The sequence below is a fragment of the Thamnophis elegans genome, chromosome 15, assembly GCF_009769535.1.
Source record: "Thamnophis elegans isolate rThaEle1 chromosome 15, rThaEle1.pri, whole genome shotgun sequence".
Classification (NCBI taxonomy): Eukaryota; Metazoa; Chordata; class Lepidosauria; order Squamata; family Colubridae; genus Thamnophis; species Thamnophis elegans.
The window spans coordinates 41,633,628-41,651,664 of NC_045555.1; the positions used below are offsets into that span (position 1 = coordinate 41,633,628).

Genomic DNA, 18,037 nt, shown 5'->3' on the forward strand with positions numbered 1-18,037 from the left:
AAATAAATAAATAAATAAATAAATGTACCTATAAAGATATTGATAGAAACCATTCACTAAGGCCTTAAGTGTGAACATTTTAACAAAACCTAAAAAGTCCCCACCAATTTACAAGTTATTCCACTTAGTTTCATGTATATAATTAACTTGAAAGCTGGACACAGATCATCTGAAAACAAAGTCAGAATCTCTAGGGTCACAATGCAACTGAAAAAAAACATTCACTATAAATAGCATTACTGCATTCATATTCAATTGCACAATGTTGAACTCTCTGGCATGTAGTAGATTAACTTTAGTCTTAAAGGTTATATTTACACCCACTTGGTACTACAAGGACATTGTCAACAGCGAAAGAAAACTATATTCAGTTCATCCCATAAAATTAGAGATGAATTATCCCATAAGTAACCACTAATCCTGAACCAATTCTTCCTTTTTGTTTAAATTGTCATTGTAAACTCCAGTGGCAACATATTACTCAAATATAAATAATTATTTTATTTTTCTCAGTAAAAATATCTAGTGTTCATTATTTCTATAAATGTGTACATTTTGAAGGCTATTTTATAATGCAAAAAAATATTCTTATATATGTATCACTTATGTTGCTGGCTATTCTAGCAGTTCCGATTTTTTTAATAAGAGATGGGTTTCACTTCAATTTCAGTGGATCATACATTAAAAATGGATATTTCCATACATATTCTAGGAAACATTCCAGTAAATATAAATTCTTGTAAAGAATATTGTCAGCCTGTCTGACTATCACGTCTCTCCCTCTCTTTTTATTTTTCTCTCTGCTTTTCTATCTATCTATCCATCATCTCTTTTCTTCTAGATAGATAAAGCATACATAAGTATGCATTCTACAAAAAAATTACAAAAATATTGGCTTTATAGAAAAAAAAATGCTATTGTTCTTTACTCCATGCATCTCTCACCTCTAAGAGACCAAAATGTCATCCTTCTTTTCATTTCTGTGTAAGCTTTAACTTTGAAATTCTCATTAAAAGAGGTTATTTACAGCCTACCCAATGTGAAATAGAGGGGAGGGAAAACAATGAAACATTGCACATCCAGTCTGTTGTAGGCTAAATTAGAGCTCACTCACTTAGCAACACCATAATGCCTTCATTGTGTGCGGCAGCTAAACAACACAATTGTTAACTGTTCAGCGGTAACTAATCATTGTTTTTATTCATATCCCAAGCATGTTTGGAACAGACAAAAAGTGATGACTGAGCTGGGCTTCAACAAAAGAAATCTTGACTTATTTCAGATTCAGATAAAAGCTATGAATATTCCTCCGCTGTAGGATAACCTTCCAAACATTTTTATGTTTCCGCTCAAACTGGAGTCATTATCAAATGCATCTAATAAAACAGTGACTCAGTTGGATGTCTATTTGATCTCAGTGAAATATTTTCCTGCCAAATGTTCCAAGATTAAACAACGTCAGTTACTAAGCAGAATTAAAGTGACTGGCAGCTTGAGGTCATTAGTATCAATGTCGAAAAGTGGCATACTTACTCTCTGTCGATGACGAGACACGTCACGGGTTCCGCGCTGATAACATTAGCCGTTCTGACATCTTCCCTGAAAGGACAACACCACACATTTTACACAAAATAGCCAGGCAGTTTTCTCTACAATAATACTTTGCAACATTAGGACACAAATGCATCTTGCAAATGAGAATTATGTTTACTGATATATCACGCATTAAACCATTGACAAATAGTGCTCTTCTAATTCTGTTGCTCTTGAGTAATGTTTACAAAACATAAACATGGGAATCATTTCCCCAGTAGAGATGTTGTCCTGGCATTTTAATACTTTTTCAAAAGATCATTTCATTCATCCTTTCCTCACTTGCCAATTTGTTTAGCGGAAGCAGATCATTTATATATTAATATGGGTCACAGAAGAAGTGTGGATATTTTAGTATAGTGACGAATACACAAGCTATCATTTCTATAAATAGAGAAAGTCAAAAAGCAAACAATTAATGAATCAAGCTGCATTAGATGGGGGAAGTCTAATTAATGCAGACCTGCTCTGTTCAGAAAACTGGTGTGTGAAGAAAATAATAAATAGGTTCTAATATGTTTCCTACTTTTGGTTTTTCCTTATGCATCCCTACATAGGTTTCAGTTCGGTATGAATCAGAGGCGGTATTCAGCCAATTCTGACAGTATCTGGAGAACCAGTATTGGAAATTTTGAGTAGTTCGGAGAACTGGAAAATAGGCTGGCCCCACGTCTGCTGCCTCCCAGCTGATCTTCTTCTGTCTGTAAATGTGTTTTTATTTTTCCATTTTCATTTCGTACAGTCACATATATACTGTGCATAACCAGGGCCATATAACATTAAACAATAAACACAGCCATTCCTCTTGTCAACAATACCCCCAAAAATACAAACCCAATGTACCACTTTGACCCTCCATACACCCTTTCTTTCGCCCCCCTCCAACTTTCCTTCTTCCCTCCAACATTCCCCTCCCCCTCTATCACTCCTCTCTCCCAGTACACTCCCTCCCTTCCTTCTCACCCTCCCTCCCGTCCTCTCTCCCACCCTCTCTACCCCTCTTTCTTCTAACCCTCTACTCCTCCCCCAGCTGATCTTCTTTTATTGCCCTGAACATGAGAACGGAGCTGGAAAGCAAGTTAGTGGGATGGGGAAGGAATGGGGATTTTGCAGTATCCTTCCCCTGCCACGCCCACAAAGCCACACCACGCCCACAAAGCCACACCCACAGAACCAGTAGTAAAAAAAAAATTGAATCCCACCAGTGGTGTGAATTCCAATTAGATCAAGGTAAAAAAAAATCTTCAAGATATGTAGTGTGTAAATGGACAGACGAAACTTTCTGAAAGAAGTTTTTTCAACATTTTTAGCCTCTCACCAAACTGTGCAGCTTGGAAGACACCAACTTTTGAATGAAGATTCTTTGAATACATAGATAGATGGGAGGCGAGCATGTTGCAAGGGGAAATGTAGTAACTTTTTAATGAAACTAATTGGGCGCCATGTAGGGCCACGGACATTGTTACATAATCAAAACAACAAATGATTTTGGCTTAAGGGTTTTGCTTGGAAGTGGGTGCCAAGAAAATTAGTCAGAACATGTGCCTGAATGCATTCTAGAAGAGAGAAAAGCAGGGGTTGGATGCTGGGGTTCGGGAGAACCTCTAGCTAAGATTCTGTGCAGTTCAGAGAACCCTCTAATCCCACTCCTGGATGGCCCCGCCCACCCCTCCCCTCCCAGGAGTCCCTATGTAGCCCGCTTTGGATGCAGATAAGTGCAGGGGGGGAACAAGCCTACTGGAAGTTTGGGAAGGCCGGAAATGGACCATTTCTGACCTCCAAAGAGTCTACGGAGCCTGGGAAGGCTCTTTTCACCCTCCCAGAGGCTCAAGAAAAGCCTCCAGAGCCCAGGGATGGAACCCCACCCTCTCCGCCATGGTACAGGAGGCTGGCCACCATGGCCACGCCCACCCAGCAACCGGGCAGAGAACCCCTTGCTAAAATTTTTGAAGCCCACCTCTGGAGAAAAGGTAATAGAGGAAAATATTATGACTTTTCATTTACTTAATTGATTTTGTATATTGAACAGAATACTAAATGTCTGTTCAGAAAAAGAAAGAAACATAAAACAGGCAAAAAACATAAAAAAAGGAATGGTTGGCTGGCTTCCAATAATGCAACAATCATTGGAAGCTGTATTTGCCCTCATATTTGAAAAAAAAATCAATTATTTAAAGCTTGATATATATGGATATAGAGATTTATCCGCTAAATAGTGCTGATGTTGCCTCAGTAACACTATCAAAATATTTCTATTAGGCTCTTCAAGGATTATTATCAGCTATTGTTTAATACAGAAATATTGTTTAAGCAACAGATGATTTTTTTTACACTTCCCTTTCAACAGATAATTTAGCATTATGTGGAAATATACAATTTGTCATGGAATTATATATCAAAATGCGGTATCACTCCTACTGGCATGACAAAGATTGTTAAGAATATATGCTAATGACTATTCCATCAGTAAATCTGTAACCACACACCATTCCAGATCTGATCAAATCACTTCTCACCATAGAACAACATGTATGTTTTTTTAAACTTGTTTAGTTATGCCTCTCAAGATTAATACCTGTAGGTTAAGATGTGATAAATTATATAAAATGTAAGCATGCAGTCAGTCTTTTTATTAGAGTAAGCTTAAGTATTTGTTACAATGCAGCTCTCCAGACGGATCCAGTGCTAAAGCTTAACGTAAAAGCACGATGACAATGCGATCTGGCAATTACTAACTCTGATTTTTTTCCAGTCTCAAAATTGTATTCTTCATCACTACTTCCAGAGAGGTAAAATCCTTTCTCAGAATCGCTGTCACTGTCTGAATAACCCATGGCGATGAGATCAGGTCTACCATTTTTCTCCTGGAAAGAAACTTCTGTTTCCTTCTATCCACAGACTTCTTCCGTACGTGCTATACTTGCTCTGGAATTTTACAGACCTTTCCATTTAAAATCTCTAGGCTTGGAAAAGGTCACAGCTGCTCTGGAGGTCGCTCCTATGTATCATTGGAAAATGAAAGCAAAGCATCTCGTAAGCCACGTGGGAATACCTCTGATCATCATCAGTATGCTGACAACAACAGCAAATGGTTCTCACGAGTATCTGTTTATTTCTTTTATTTAAAAATATTTATGCTTCAAACTAACCCTGGCCAATCTGCAAGAAGGTTCAAACAAATTTGCATATCTTTTTTTTTTTTGCTATGCTGCATTTATAAATTTAAGTAGTTGATAACCTGGTGTTGGCCGGGTATTTATTTATAGGGGGAAAATGTCTAGACCAAATGTAATTTCTAATGTTGGATTTCCCCCCTTACCAGAGAGGACCCTCCCCCCCCCTTGTGAAGTACCGTGAAGCCGCTACCATGGTGCTCCACTGCGCTGTACAGTAGAAGCCATTTTACGGTAGTACAGTAAAAGCCATTTTAAGGCACAACAGGCTGTATCTTAACAGACCACACACACACACCCGGATGTTAGGGGTGTCTTACCCCCACAATATTTTTTTCCAGAGAGTAAGTCATCTGTGTACCAAGTTTGGTTGAAATTGCTCGAGGTGTTCCAGAGTTATGCTGGAACACACACACACACACACACACACACACATTTATTTATATACATACATACGTACACACACACAGACACACAGACATCCCTGTTCAACAAAAATGAAAATTTTGCTTTGAATAACTCATTCTGGCCATTTCAGTAATTTCCTAGTTCTTAGAAAAATGACATAATGTTCTTCATTATGAAACTGAAATTGTTTGATATAATTGAAACTTAACTTAAGCTTTAAAAAAGGCAGACTTAGTTAATGATTCATACAACTGTCGGAAAACACTTCAAGATAATTGGACCATTTTAACATCTGGCAATTGAAATATACCAAGCAATGAATAAATCGGATTACTAAAATTAATGTATGAATTTGCATTTACTATAATTACTAAAAGGAATATGTATATTTTCCTCCAATAATAAGTGAACTTTGAAGTAAGGGGAAGTTCTTGCATTTCCTGAAAAGACCAGGATGAGCTATTCAAAGCAAAATTGTTTTCATTTTTATTGAGCAGGTAAATTAATTTTATACACAAAATGCATTCATTTATAGAGGTATCTTGATAGTGTGTAAATACATTGCTTATATGTCATAAGTGATAAGGTGAGACAACAGTCTTGAAGATACATGTACGTTTCAATATGCAATCCTATCTTACCCAAATAAGATGACCATGGTGAAAGTGGACTTTGCTGACACTTGGCATACAGGTCAACATGTGCCAAAACCAAATAGTACAGTGGTGCCTCGGTACTCATTGTTAATTGGTTCTGGAAGGCATGATGAATACCAAAAATGATGAGTACCAAACAATGTTTTCCCAAAAGGAATAATGTAATGAATCACAAGGTAGCAGTTCTAGCTTATGTGTGTAGCAAACAAATGATGGACAAAGTTTTTGTGTCAAAATGTGTCGAGTACCAAATTGGATGAGTTTCAAAACAGTTGAGTACCAACCAGAGGTGGGTTCCTACCAGTTCGCACCAGTTCGGTAGAACCGGTTCATCAAATCTACTGAACCGGTTAGAAGAGGTTCCACCAGAAAACAGGCCACACCTACAGAAGAGGTTCCAAAAATTTTTGAAACCCACCACTGACACAGACAGACAGACAGACAGACAGACTCACACAGAGAGAGAAAGAGAAAGGAAGGAAGGAAGAAAAAAGAAAAAAAGAAAGAAAAGGTGAGAGATGAAAGAAAAAAGGAAAAAGGGACAGAGAGACAAAAGGAAGGAAAGAGAGAGAGAGAGAGAAAGAAAGAAAGAAAGAAAGAAAGAAGGAAGGAAGGAAGGAAGGAAGGAAGGAAAACACATGACGGACAAGCCACTCCCACCAGGTCACATGACTGGCAAGCCACTCCCACAAAGGAGGCCACACCCACAGAATAGCTTCGAAATTTTTTTGAAACCCACCACTGGTACCAATTTACCACTGCATTGTCTTTGTGACTTGCAGGGAATGTTTCATGCAATATAACAAGAAAGCAAAGAACAAAGAAATTAGTATAACTCTGTCTATATTGCTAATTACTATAGTTTGAATAAGAATGATCTGCCAAGAACATGTCAATAAATAATCAGTTCACTTGGACTTCTAGAAAATGGACCAATTGGAAGGCTATTTAGGTGAGGAATCAATCAGGACACTGCAAAAGTAGATAAACTCCGTTCAGCCTAAAAGCTCATCACTGCTTAAATCAGGGGTGCCAAACTCGGTGTCTTCAAGGGCAGAATAAGCACTGTAGTTCTCTGAGGGCCACCCGCAGGGGAGACGGGATGCCTCCTGCAGCACCCTGCTGGCCAAAACATTTTTGACTGCCAGAAGCACCATGGGCCAGTACTTGGCTATTTTCAGGCTAACCCCCAGGTTTACGCACCCGGCCCATGGGCCTTGAGTTTGACACTCCTGGCTTAAATAATCTGCATTGTTTATGTGCATATTTATATGACTTCTTTGGTGCATTTAATAGCAATAGCAGTTAGACTTATATACCGCTTCATAGGGCTTCCAGCCCTCTCTAAGCGCTTTACAGAGTCAGCATATTGCCCCCAACAATCCGGGTGCTTATTTTATCTACCTTGGAAGGATGGAAGGCTGAGTCAACCTTGAGCCGGTGAGATTAGAACCGCTGAACTGCAGATAACAGTCAGCTGAAGTGGCCTGCAGTACTGCACCCTAACCACTGCGCCACCTCGGCTCCTTGTCAGTATTCAGCAAGTATGTATACAAATCACCATTAATTAGTAATCCAGGATTTCTGGGCAAAACAAAACTGCTGAAATTCATCCCCACATATAATCAAAACAAATAGGATCTTTCCAAGGGGCTAGTCGTCACTTATAAAGCCCTTCATGGTATTGGACCTGGGTACTTGAGATACCGCCTACTGCCAATTACCTCCAATAGACCGATCAGATCCCACAGATTAGGCCTCCTCCGAATTCCATCCGCCGGCCAATGCCGACTGGCGACTACCCGGAGGAGAGCCTTCTCTGTGGCTGCTCCGACCCTCTGGAACGAGCTCCCCGTGGAGATTCGAACCCTCACCACCCTCCAGGCCTTCCGCAAAGCCCTTAAAACCTGGCTGTTCCGACAGGCCTGGGGCTAAAGAGTTTTTGCCCCCCTTCTCGAATGGTATGGTTGTTGTGTGTTTTTTAAATTTTGTATTGTTATGTCTCGTCTTTTTTATTCCCTTGTTTGTACCCACTTCCCTGATTTAATTGTGAGCCGCCCTGAGCCCCTTCGGGGAAAAGGGCGGCATACAAATGTAATCAATCAATCAATCAATCAATCAATCAATCAACCATTCTTACTCTGTTTCCTAAAAATAAGATCTCCCAGATAATAAGCCCAATTGGGCTTTTGAGTGCATGTGCTAAAATAAGCCTTCCCCCGAAAGTAAGACCTCCCCAAAAATGTTGAAACACAACAGCAGCCATGAGGTTACCACCCTCACCGTCTCCTGCACCTCAAAAATAATAAGATCTCCCTGAAAATAAGGTGAAGTACTTATTTTGGGGGAAAACGGTAGAATATATTGCTGAGAGAGTCAGGCTGTAGTCCCACTGAATCCCAATGCAATTGAAGTATGAATCAATCATGAGAGAAGTAACTGGTCAGTTACTTTAAGGCCACCTTGGAGTTGGGCCAAAGTTAACAGGGATGGTACATATAAGAACTACTTGTGCTTAGACCTCTTAGAAAGTAATTACAGATAATCCCAGGGCACTAACACTTCACATGATCTTGATTCTATCCCTCTGTTAATGCAGCCTAGGATTGCATTGGCTTTTTTCGGCAGTTGCCACACACTGCTGGTTCATATTAAATTATTGTCCACTCGGACTCCAAGATCCCTCTCACAGTTCTACTATTGAGCCAAGTTTGACCCATTCTGTGCCTGTATATTTGGGGTTTTAACCTTACTTTTCTCTACACTGATTTTCAGGGGTGGGTTCCTACCGGCTCCGCACCGTTCGGCCGAACAGGTAGTGGTATGCCAGCCTGGGTCGCAGAACCGGCAGCGACCCAGGCTGGCCATGCCCCTGAACCTGTTCCCTGGTCGCCGCCATCTTTTGGAGTTCTGCACATGAGCAGAACAATTTCTATTGAACTGCACATGTGCGGGGAGCGCATACATGAGTGAACTGGCAGTAACGACGGCTAGAAGCTGCCCCTGACTGAATTTTATTTTGTTAGATAGCACCCAGTATTCAAGTCTGTCAAGATCCATCTAGATCTTGAGCCTATCTTCTAGTGTGTTGGCTATTCTTGCCAGCTTGGTGTCGTGTTTGCAAATTTGATGAGTTTTCCTTCTATCCCCTCATCTAAATCATTTATGAATATCTTGAAGAGTATTGGGCCTAAAACAACCTTGGGATACTCCACTGCTTGCTTGCTTGCTTGCTTGCTTGCTTGCTTGCTTGCTTGCTTGCTTGCTTGCTTGCTTGCTTGCTTGCTTGCTTGCTTGCTTGCTTGCTTGCTTGCTTGCTTCCTTCCTTCCTTCCTTCCTTCCTTCCTTCCATCCATCCATCCATGTAGATGTAGTTCCATTAATGTGTACATGCTGAGTGCAATTTGTCAGCCAGTTACAAATCCATCTGGTGGTGATGCTGTCTATCCCACACATGTTCTAGCTTTCTGTATAAAATTACAATGGCACTTATGATGGTTTTTCACACTTAAGACCGTGACATTGTCCAGGTTGATGTGATCTCAATTTGCAACCTTCTTGACAAGGAAAGTCAATGGAAAAACCAGATTCACGTAACAAGATGTCACTCACTTAACAACTGCAGTAATTCATTTAACAACATTGACAAGAAAGGTTGTAAAATGGGGAAAAATTCACTTAACAGCTGTCTCACTTAGCATCACAAATTTTGGCATAATTGTGATTGTAATTCGAGGACTACCTGTATTAAGAAGCTAAACAAACGCCATTTTAGAAGAAAAGTTAGTGCTTTACTATTATAAAGAAACAAGAGAGAAATTTACATAGTAACTGACGTTCATTGTAACAGAGATAAATATGTCAATTAGTAAGTGAGAAATTAGATTAGGAAAGTAACATTTGTAAAATCTAAAGCTAGAAATATGCTGATCTGTTTTTTTACACCTGCCTGTGAAATGGTTTTGCATCTCTTGCAAGGGCATACTCAATGCTAAATGCTTTTGCGGTGTGTGCTAAATAAAACTTTTGAACTCTGAATTATGGCATCTGAAATTTTGACCAAAGCATGGACTGAACTAAGGGAAGAAATTTTTCTAACAGCCTCAGACCACTGAGATAGTATCTTAATAATGTTAGCTTCTATATCCAACACCTTCTAACACTAACTCCAGGCAAATACGAATCAGGAATACAGTTTTCTTCCCAAGCCCTACTAAGATAGCACAAGAGATTTTAGTTAAGCCTGTGTGTTTGTGTCTTTTAATGTCTTGGGTAATCCTGCTGGGAATATGTAATAGCACTTAGACTTATATACCGCCCTCTCTAAGCGATTTACAGAGTCATCATATTTTCCCCAAGAATCTGGCTCCTCATTTTACCAACCTTGGAAGGATGGAAGGTTGAGTCAACATTGAGCCATTCAGGATTGAACTCCTGGCTGTGGGCAGAGTCAGCCTGCAATACTGCATTCTAACCACTGTGCCACCATGACTAACATTTTTCACTCACCCCGCCCTGCCAAAATGAAGCAGTACCAAAGACTCTGTGTGTGTGTGTGTGTGTGTGTGTGTGTGTGTGCGTGTTGTGTATTTTTTTGTATGGCACAGCTGGTTGCACCTCGTATGGGCCTCTTTCCAGGGTTACGGGAGAAGACGGTCAACGGTTTTGAAGGCAGAAGAGGGCTCTATGCTCCAATGATAGATAAAGCAGCAGAACCATCTTCTAGGAGAAGAGAAACTTTGATTACAAACCTCCATTGCATTGTGGCTACATCCACTACTGGAAAAGGCTTCAGGAGTCAACCTCGAGGCGAAATCCGGAGCCGGAGTCCCGGAAGCAGTTCGTGACTGTGTACAACCACATTCTGGTAACTATAGCAATAGCAATAGCAGTTAGACTTATATACCGCTTCATAGGGCTTTCAGCCCTCTCTAAGCGGTTTACAGAGTCAGCATATCGTCCCCACAGTCTGGGTCCTCATTTCACCCACCTCGGAAGGATGGAAGGCTGAGTCAACCTTGAGCCGGTGAGATTAGAACCGCTGAACTGCAGATAGCAGTCAGCTGAAGTGGCCTGCAGTACTGCACCCTAACCACTGCGCCACCTCGGCTCCTGCGATGTAGCTGGAACCAATTGTATGGTCTTTGCCATTTCCACTGGACTATTTCAGCAAGGTGGAGAGAGGGAGGGGTGTCTGCTGCTTGGGTAACAGTCTATCCTCCATATTAATCTACCCAGGCCTCGTGCTCTGGAGAGGACACTCCAGCTTTGCATATAGCACACCAGATGCTGCTTTAGGACCACTTTCCAGAGCACAATACCATAGTCTTTTGAGACTGAAGGATGCCAATGCAGAGGTGTGTGTGTGTGTGTCAGTGGTGGGTTGCTAATCCTGTTTCAACCAGTTCGGTTGGAACGGGGCCGGCAGCATCCTCGTGCACGCGTGCAGTTCACGCATGCGTCTTAGCGCCTGCGCGATGCTCCAGCTGCTCGCGGAGAATCGCGCAGGCGCTGTATGTGCCATGCGCCTGCGTGGAAGCGCAGAACCCTTCAAAGACCGGTAAGGAGCACGGGCGGGCGGGTTGGCCCTTCGCTGTTCCCGGAAATTACTTACTTCTGGGTTCGCCGACCAACCGTTTGCGGGGACCACCGCGAACCGGTTGAAACCCACCCCTGGTGTGTGTGTGTGTGTGTGTGTGTGTGTGTGTGTGTGTGTGTGAGAGAGAGAGAGAGAGAGAGAGAATAACTAACTTGGAAGAGAAAAAAGAATGTAGGAATTTTATGGGAAATAGAAAATTTGGTGGGGAAATGACTCTTATGACTAATGAAGAAATAGAAGAATGGAGAACACAATTGGAAACTATCTTGTAATGGAAGCTGTAAACTTTATAAGCCAAGGCTTTCATTGCTGAATACCATATGGTACCATGGAAACAAAGAGTGAAGGGGGGGAAAGATGTATATTTCCTGCACTAACATATATAATTTATGACACCATATGCCATGTTTTCTAACATTTTTTATTGTCACTGAAGCCCTCCTAAGTGTAGCTCTTCAAACGAACTCCTGATTAAGACAGTAAAGCCGCCGTCTTCTGCCATACGCAATCTGTGCGAAGCAGGTGGCTACTCCTGAACTGACAATATTAATTTTTTTATCCGCCAAATCAGATTCAAATTATACAGTCCGTAGGAGAATATTATGACAGTGGTATGTAATTCATAACCGTCAGACAGCTATCAAGATCAGACACTTCTAAAATATCTCCTTTATCATGATTTAGTCATGCGATTCTCTGTGATCCCTTTTCTTAGCAGCTCTCTGCTGTCAGATATTTTACTAAAACCCTTCGCTGAGTAACATCACAGAAGCTGTAGTGCCAAACTGTATTTATTTTTCTCTTACATGTGTTAACAGGAACACAGTCTCTTGTGCCTGACATATATACTAGAAAAAATAAACCAAATATGTCTTCCGCACTAAACTTCAATGTTCCTATCCCTATCCCTAATTTAGGCAAAAACTGGTGTCAGGACTGCACTTTTCTTTTGATCTTTGGCCTGCCACACTTTCTATTATTCTACTATGCCTTTTTTATTGTGGGAGAATGGGAGGGAGGATTGTACGGAGTTACCTAATGTGTAGCCAAAACAAAATTCCTTTTCTAGAAAACCAAGGTCATTTTTGTCTCTGTACCTCTGCACCTGATCGGGGCTGGCTAGCTGGAACTGCCAGCAAGAGCCGAGGTGGCGCAGTGATTAGGGTGCAGTACTGCAGGCCACTTCAGCTGACTGTTATCTGCAGTTCAGCAGTTCTAATCTCACTGGCTCAAGGTTGACTCAGCCTTCCATCCTTCCGAGGTGGGTGAAATGAGGACCCAGACTGTGGGGGGCGATATGCTGACTCTGTAAACCGCTTAGAGAGGGCTGAAAGCCCTATGAAGCGGTATATAAGTCTAACTGCTGTTGCTATTGCTATCTTGAACTTTCAAGTAGATGGGGAAAACCTGGAAGCTTTCAGATTTGGGTTTTCCCAGATGTGCCAACATGGCTCTCTTAATAAATTGGAACTTTGAGGAATACATTGCCTTGGACTCTGATTTATTTTTGGATGCTATTTGGAACCCCGACAACTGGATTGAAATCACGCCTTGCCCCAAAGAATCAATTCCTCGCTCTTTAGACCATATTTGTTATACAGTCTATTACTTTTTATACTGGGAGCGAAATGGCTCAGTGTTTAAAGACTCTGAGCTTGTCAACTGGAAAGCTGACAGCCTAGGACCAAGATTCAACCCCTACGTGACAGGGTGTGCTCCTGTTTTTGCCCCGGCTTCTGCCAACCTAGCAGTTTGAATGCGTGCAAATGTGAGTAGATAAATATAGGTACCACTTCAATGAGAAGGTAACAATGTTCTGTGCACCATGGCATATTGTTATGATGGCCACATGACCATAGAAGCATCTTTGGATAACTCTGGCTCCCTTGGCTAAGGAACAGAGGTGAGCACTGCTCCCTAGAGTCGGACATGACTGTAGAAGGGGAACTTTTACATTTTTGTTTTGTTAGTTGCGAAGTCGTGTCTGACCCATCATGATCCCATGGATAATGTTCTTCCAGAGGCCTTCCTGTCCTCTACCATCCTCTGGAGTCCATTTAAGCTCACGCCTACTGCTTCGGTTTTAAGACCATGTGATAAAAAGCTACACCGTGTACGGGCTCTGGGAAGTCGGGGGGGGAAGGGAGGTGGGGTCTTAGGAGGGAGGGGGGAGGGGGGAAATATAGTATGTGCTAGATTTTAAAGTAACACGATTGCACCTGTATACTGTTGCTCTTTAATTCCAGTGTAAAAATAGGACAAGCTGAATATATTGATAGATAGTAGAAATACACCGAAGGGAGGAGTAGAGGGAAAGAAGAAAGAAGGGTAGAGAGGGTGGGAGAGAGGATTGGAGGGAGGGTGAGAAGGAAGGGAGGGAGTGTGTTGGGAGAGAGGAGTGATAGAGGGGGAGGGGAAGTAGGGTAGAGAGGAATGTTGGAGGGGAGAAAGGAAAGTTGGAGGGGGGCGAAAGAAAGGGTGTATGGAGGGTCGAAGTGGTATATTGGCTTTGTATTTTGGGGGGTATTGTTGACAAGAGGGATGGCTGTGTTTATTGTTTAATGTTATATGGCCCCGGTTATGTACAGTATATATGTGACTGTACAAAATGAAATGGAAAATAAAACACATTTACATGAAAGACCAAGAGTTCATGGCCAAGAACTCTTTCCCCATTATAGCCGCTATTTACATTTACCTGTATGTTATTTTCAAATTTGCTAAATAAAGGATCTTTTTCATTGTCTCAATTACTTGCAACATTTTTTTTAAAATCTCCCAATGGAAAGCCATACAAGCTTTCCTCCCAAAGGGTCCTTAGCTTAGGTTGCAAAGCATTTTAGATTAAGGAATTTAACATTGTTAAATTCCTTTGCATTTATCTGGATTATTAACTGAACTCATATTTGACTGCTATTTCATAATTGGGGCAGAAACCAGTTTTTTAGGAAAAGTTTGTTTGCCATCTCTTTCTTTTAGCTGTGCTGAAATTCTGAATATTTTGCAAGCAAATAAAACCATAAATAAACTTTATATGTGGTGATGTTTAAAATGAAACAATATTTGTATTTGTAGTCTATACATTGCCACTTCTTAATGTATTGCCATTCTAGTGGGACTAAGTTTCGAATCAACGAAAAGCTGGGGGAAAAAAGTAGATTGATTCTTGATAGGAATAGGACTAGGAATGATATAAAGTCCTGAGTAGGGAAGTTATATAAATCAATACAGGAAATAAACAAACTTCTCAGTGTATTGCATGCCCTTGAATACCATGGAAATCACATCTTTGCAATCTGAAAAAAGGACAAGTGGAGAAACTCTTTAAACTAAAACTAATACTTTGCAATTTCTTGGCTCTCCAATCAGGTTTTCTGAAATATTCCAATAAGACTCAAAGAACCTATGTAAGCATGAGGTTAATTTTGAAATGGAAAAACCTAATAGGCAGAGGATGGGGATGGGGGGGGGGACAGAGGATAAGAGGGGAAACTATATGATAGGATCTGAGAAAGAACAGAAATATAGAAAATATATAAATTGCAACAGCAAAAATCAGGATGCATCTAGAGACCTGTACAGTAAGCGGAAAACACCAAGTTTCTTAATGATTTGGGGAACATTTTACTGTCATAAGTAAAATTCAAATACTTTTGAGTATTTGATTTTTACAAGAGTATTGAGTATTTACAAGAGAAATCTGATCTCAAATTAGAAGTGTAATTTAAGAAACTTGCCTTTTAAAATTTTTATATGCTATTTTTATGCTTTTAATGTTCTCGTGCATATGACTCAGTGTCCCTTCGTGAGTGAGATGGGCTCTTCTTAAATATGATAAATAGATAGAAAAGTAAATAGTAACTAAACAAATATTTGAGAAAGGTTGACAGAATGGATCTTTCCTAGACATAATGAGAATATCCTTGAGAAATGGGGAAAAGAGCCACCACCTAGTATGATAAGAGATATCTAAGTCAAAGCAGGAATGAGCATGGAGAAAGCATCTCAGAATTTATCCTCACTGAGTAAGTGCTTTCAGAGGCTCTGCTACTGTAACCTTACTTTAAAGGTAGTATGTACTCATGATTTTGGGTTCCTTGGAGGGCTGACTATATGTCATAGACCCGTGATGGCAGGCAGGCCAGAGGTGGCACGCAGCCCTCTCTCTGATGGCACGCGAGCCGTCGCCCCAGTTCAGCTGTGCCACTTATGCATGTATGCCTCCACCCAGGGAACTGGCCTTTGGGCCTCTGTGGGAGGTGGGGCATGCATGTGCTGGAAGTGAGGCATGTGGGGTGTCATGTGCGCATGCGTGGGGTCACGTGTGGGGGGGGGTCGCACACACATGCACGGGAGGGTCACACGCATATGTGCGGGGGGCGTGCATGGGGTGCGCACATTGCATTTTGTGTGTGCGTTTGTGCATTGGGGAGGGATGCTTTGGGCACTCGGTCTGGAAAAGGTTAGCCATCAGAGAGCCGAGGTGGCGCAGTGGTTAGGGTGCAGTACTGCAGGCCACTTCAGCTGACTGCTATCTGCAGTTCAGCGGTTCAAATCTCACCGGCTCAAGGTTGACTCAGCCTTCCATCCTTCCGAGGTGGGTGAAATGAGGACCCAGACGGTGGGGGCGATATGCTGACTCTGTAAACCGCTTAGAGAGGGCTGAAAGCCCTATGAAGCGGTATATAAGTCTAACTGCTATTGCTATCACTATCATAGACTCACAGATTCTGTTTCAAGACTATGTGATAGTCAGAGCCAAGAACTCTTTCCCCATTACAGCCGCTATACTCTTTCCAGGACCAGTCTCTTCTATGAAATAACATCATCCAACAGACCCAGGAGACACTATGTGTAGGAGATGAATAGGCTGAGGGATGGATCAAATGCATCATCAATGTCAAGTCCTTCACACCCACAAGTCATCTAAGTCCAGTCCACTCTGAATTCGAACAAGCTTGCACTCAATCCAGATAAGACCGAGTGGCTATTGATGTTGCCTCCCAAGGATAGTCCAGATATTCCATCCCTCAGCCTGGGAGCTGAAATTCTACACCCCTCAGAGAGGGTCCGCAACTTGGGTGTCCTCCTAGATTCACAGCTGACATTAGAACATCATTTGTCGGCAGTGACCAGGGGGGCTTTTGCCAGTTGCGGCCGTATATGGACCGGGAGGCACTTCGAATGGTCACTCATGCCCTCGTCACCTCTAAGCTCGATTACTGTAATGCGCTTTACATGGGGCTGCCCTTGAAAAGTCATGGGGCTGCCCTTGAAAAGTGTTCGGAGACTACAGTTAGTCCAGAACGCAGCCGCGCGAGCGATTATGAGTGTACCTAGATACACCCATATTACACCTATCCTCTGCGAGCTGCACTGGCTTCCGATCGGTCTCCGCACACACTTCAAGGTGCTGGTCATCACCTTTAAAGCCCTACATGGCCTAGGACCTGGATATCTGGGAGACCGCCTCCTGCCACATACCTCCCAATGGCCGATAAGAACTCACAGACTGGGCCTTCTCCAGGTGCCGTCGACCGGACAATGCCGGCTGGCGGCTCCTCGGAGGAGGGCCTTCTCTGTAGCTGCTCCGACCCTGTGGAACGACCTACCCGTAGAGATCCGGACCCTCCCCACTCTCTCGGCCTTCCAAAAAGCCACAAAAACCTGGCTATTCTGGCAGGCCTGGGCCTGTTGACTCCAGGAATGAGGTCCAGCCCCACCCAGATTGAGTGTATGGTCCGTTGTTTTTAAATTGTTTCTTTTTAAATTGTTTCCCTATTTTAACTCTTTATGTCCTACGGGATTGGGCGGCATATAAATTTATTAAAAGTTAAAGTTAAAAGTTAATTCCATTGACACTTATTTGCCCCCAATTTGCTTTAACTGTTTGTAGTTCAGATTCTTGTAAAAAGCACTAGCTTGCAATAAGCCTATATTCATTTGAACTCCTGATTTCCTGTGCTTTATACTGGATACCACTACATGGTAGTGTCATCTAGTACCTTCTCTATCATGGCACCTGCCATGTGAAATAGCACACTTACTTCTTTTAGGAATAAGTACTCTTACATGAGAAAAGCAGCTACAGCTGAAATTATAGATTCTTACAAAATGCACCTCTCTTTTGTCTGAATTATCCTTCGTTCAGCCTCTTACGGTCTACCCACAAGGATTCAACAGAATTCCATTATTTCCCCGAGGATGTCATGGAAAATAAATATCCTCTGTTTATTTTTAAGCACCAGCAATATCTCATGAAGTTGTGAGGTGATGCTTGCTATCTGAAAAAAGAGGCTGACCCCTGAGGTTTTATACAAATAAGCATCAAGGATTTCGTTTCCAGAAACTTCCCCTGCCGATTCTGAACACCCTTGAGAATTTTAAATAACATCCATGAAAATTCACATTTTAATACTTGCAGGCATTTTTAGATTTTATCTCATTTTTAAGAGTAATTTCACATACATTTCATGTATCTATCTTTCTATCTAGCCATATATCTATCAATCTGTCTGTCTGTCTGTCTGTCTGTCTACCTACCTACCTACCTACCAGAGGTGGGTTCCTGCCAGCTCACACCTATTCGGTAGAACCGGTTCGTCAAA

The 18,037-nt window shown here is 41.7% G+C and overlaps 1 protein-coding gene across 1 annotated transcript in view; it reads right to left on the minus strand.

The window, feature by feature from the left end:
• PRKG1 (protein kinase cGMP-dependent 1) overlaps positions 1-18,037 on the minus strand; it is an 847,569-nt gene that overhangs the window by 113,771 nt on the left and 715,761 nt on the right. Inside the window, exon 8 of the mRNA XM_032231578.1 lies at positions 1,534-1,599. Within this exon, the coding sequence (XP_032087469.1) occupies positions 1,534-1,599 (66 nt within the window). The remainder of the gene's footprint in view (positions 1-1,533; positions 1,600-18,037) is intronic.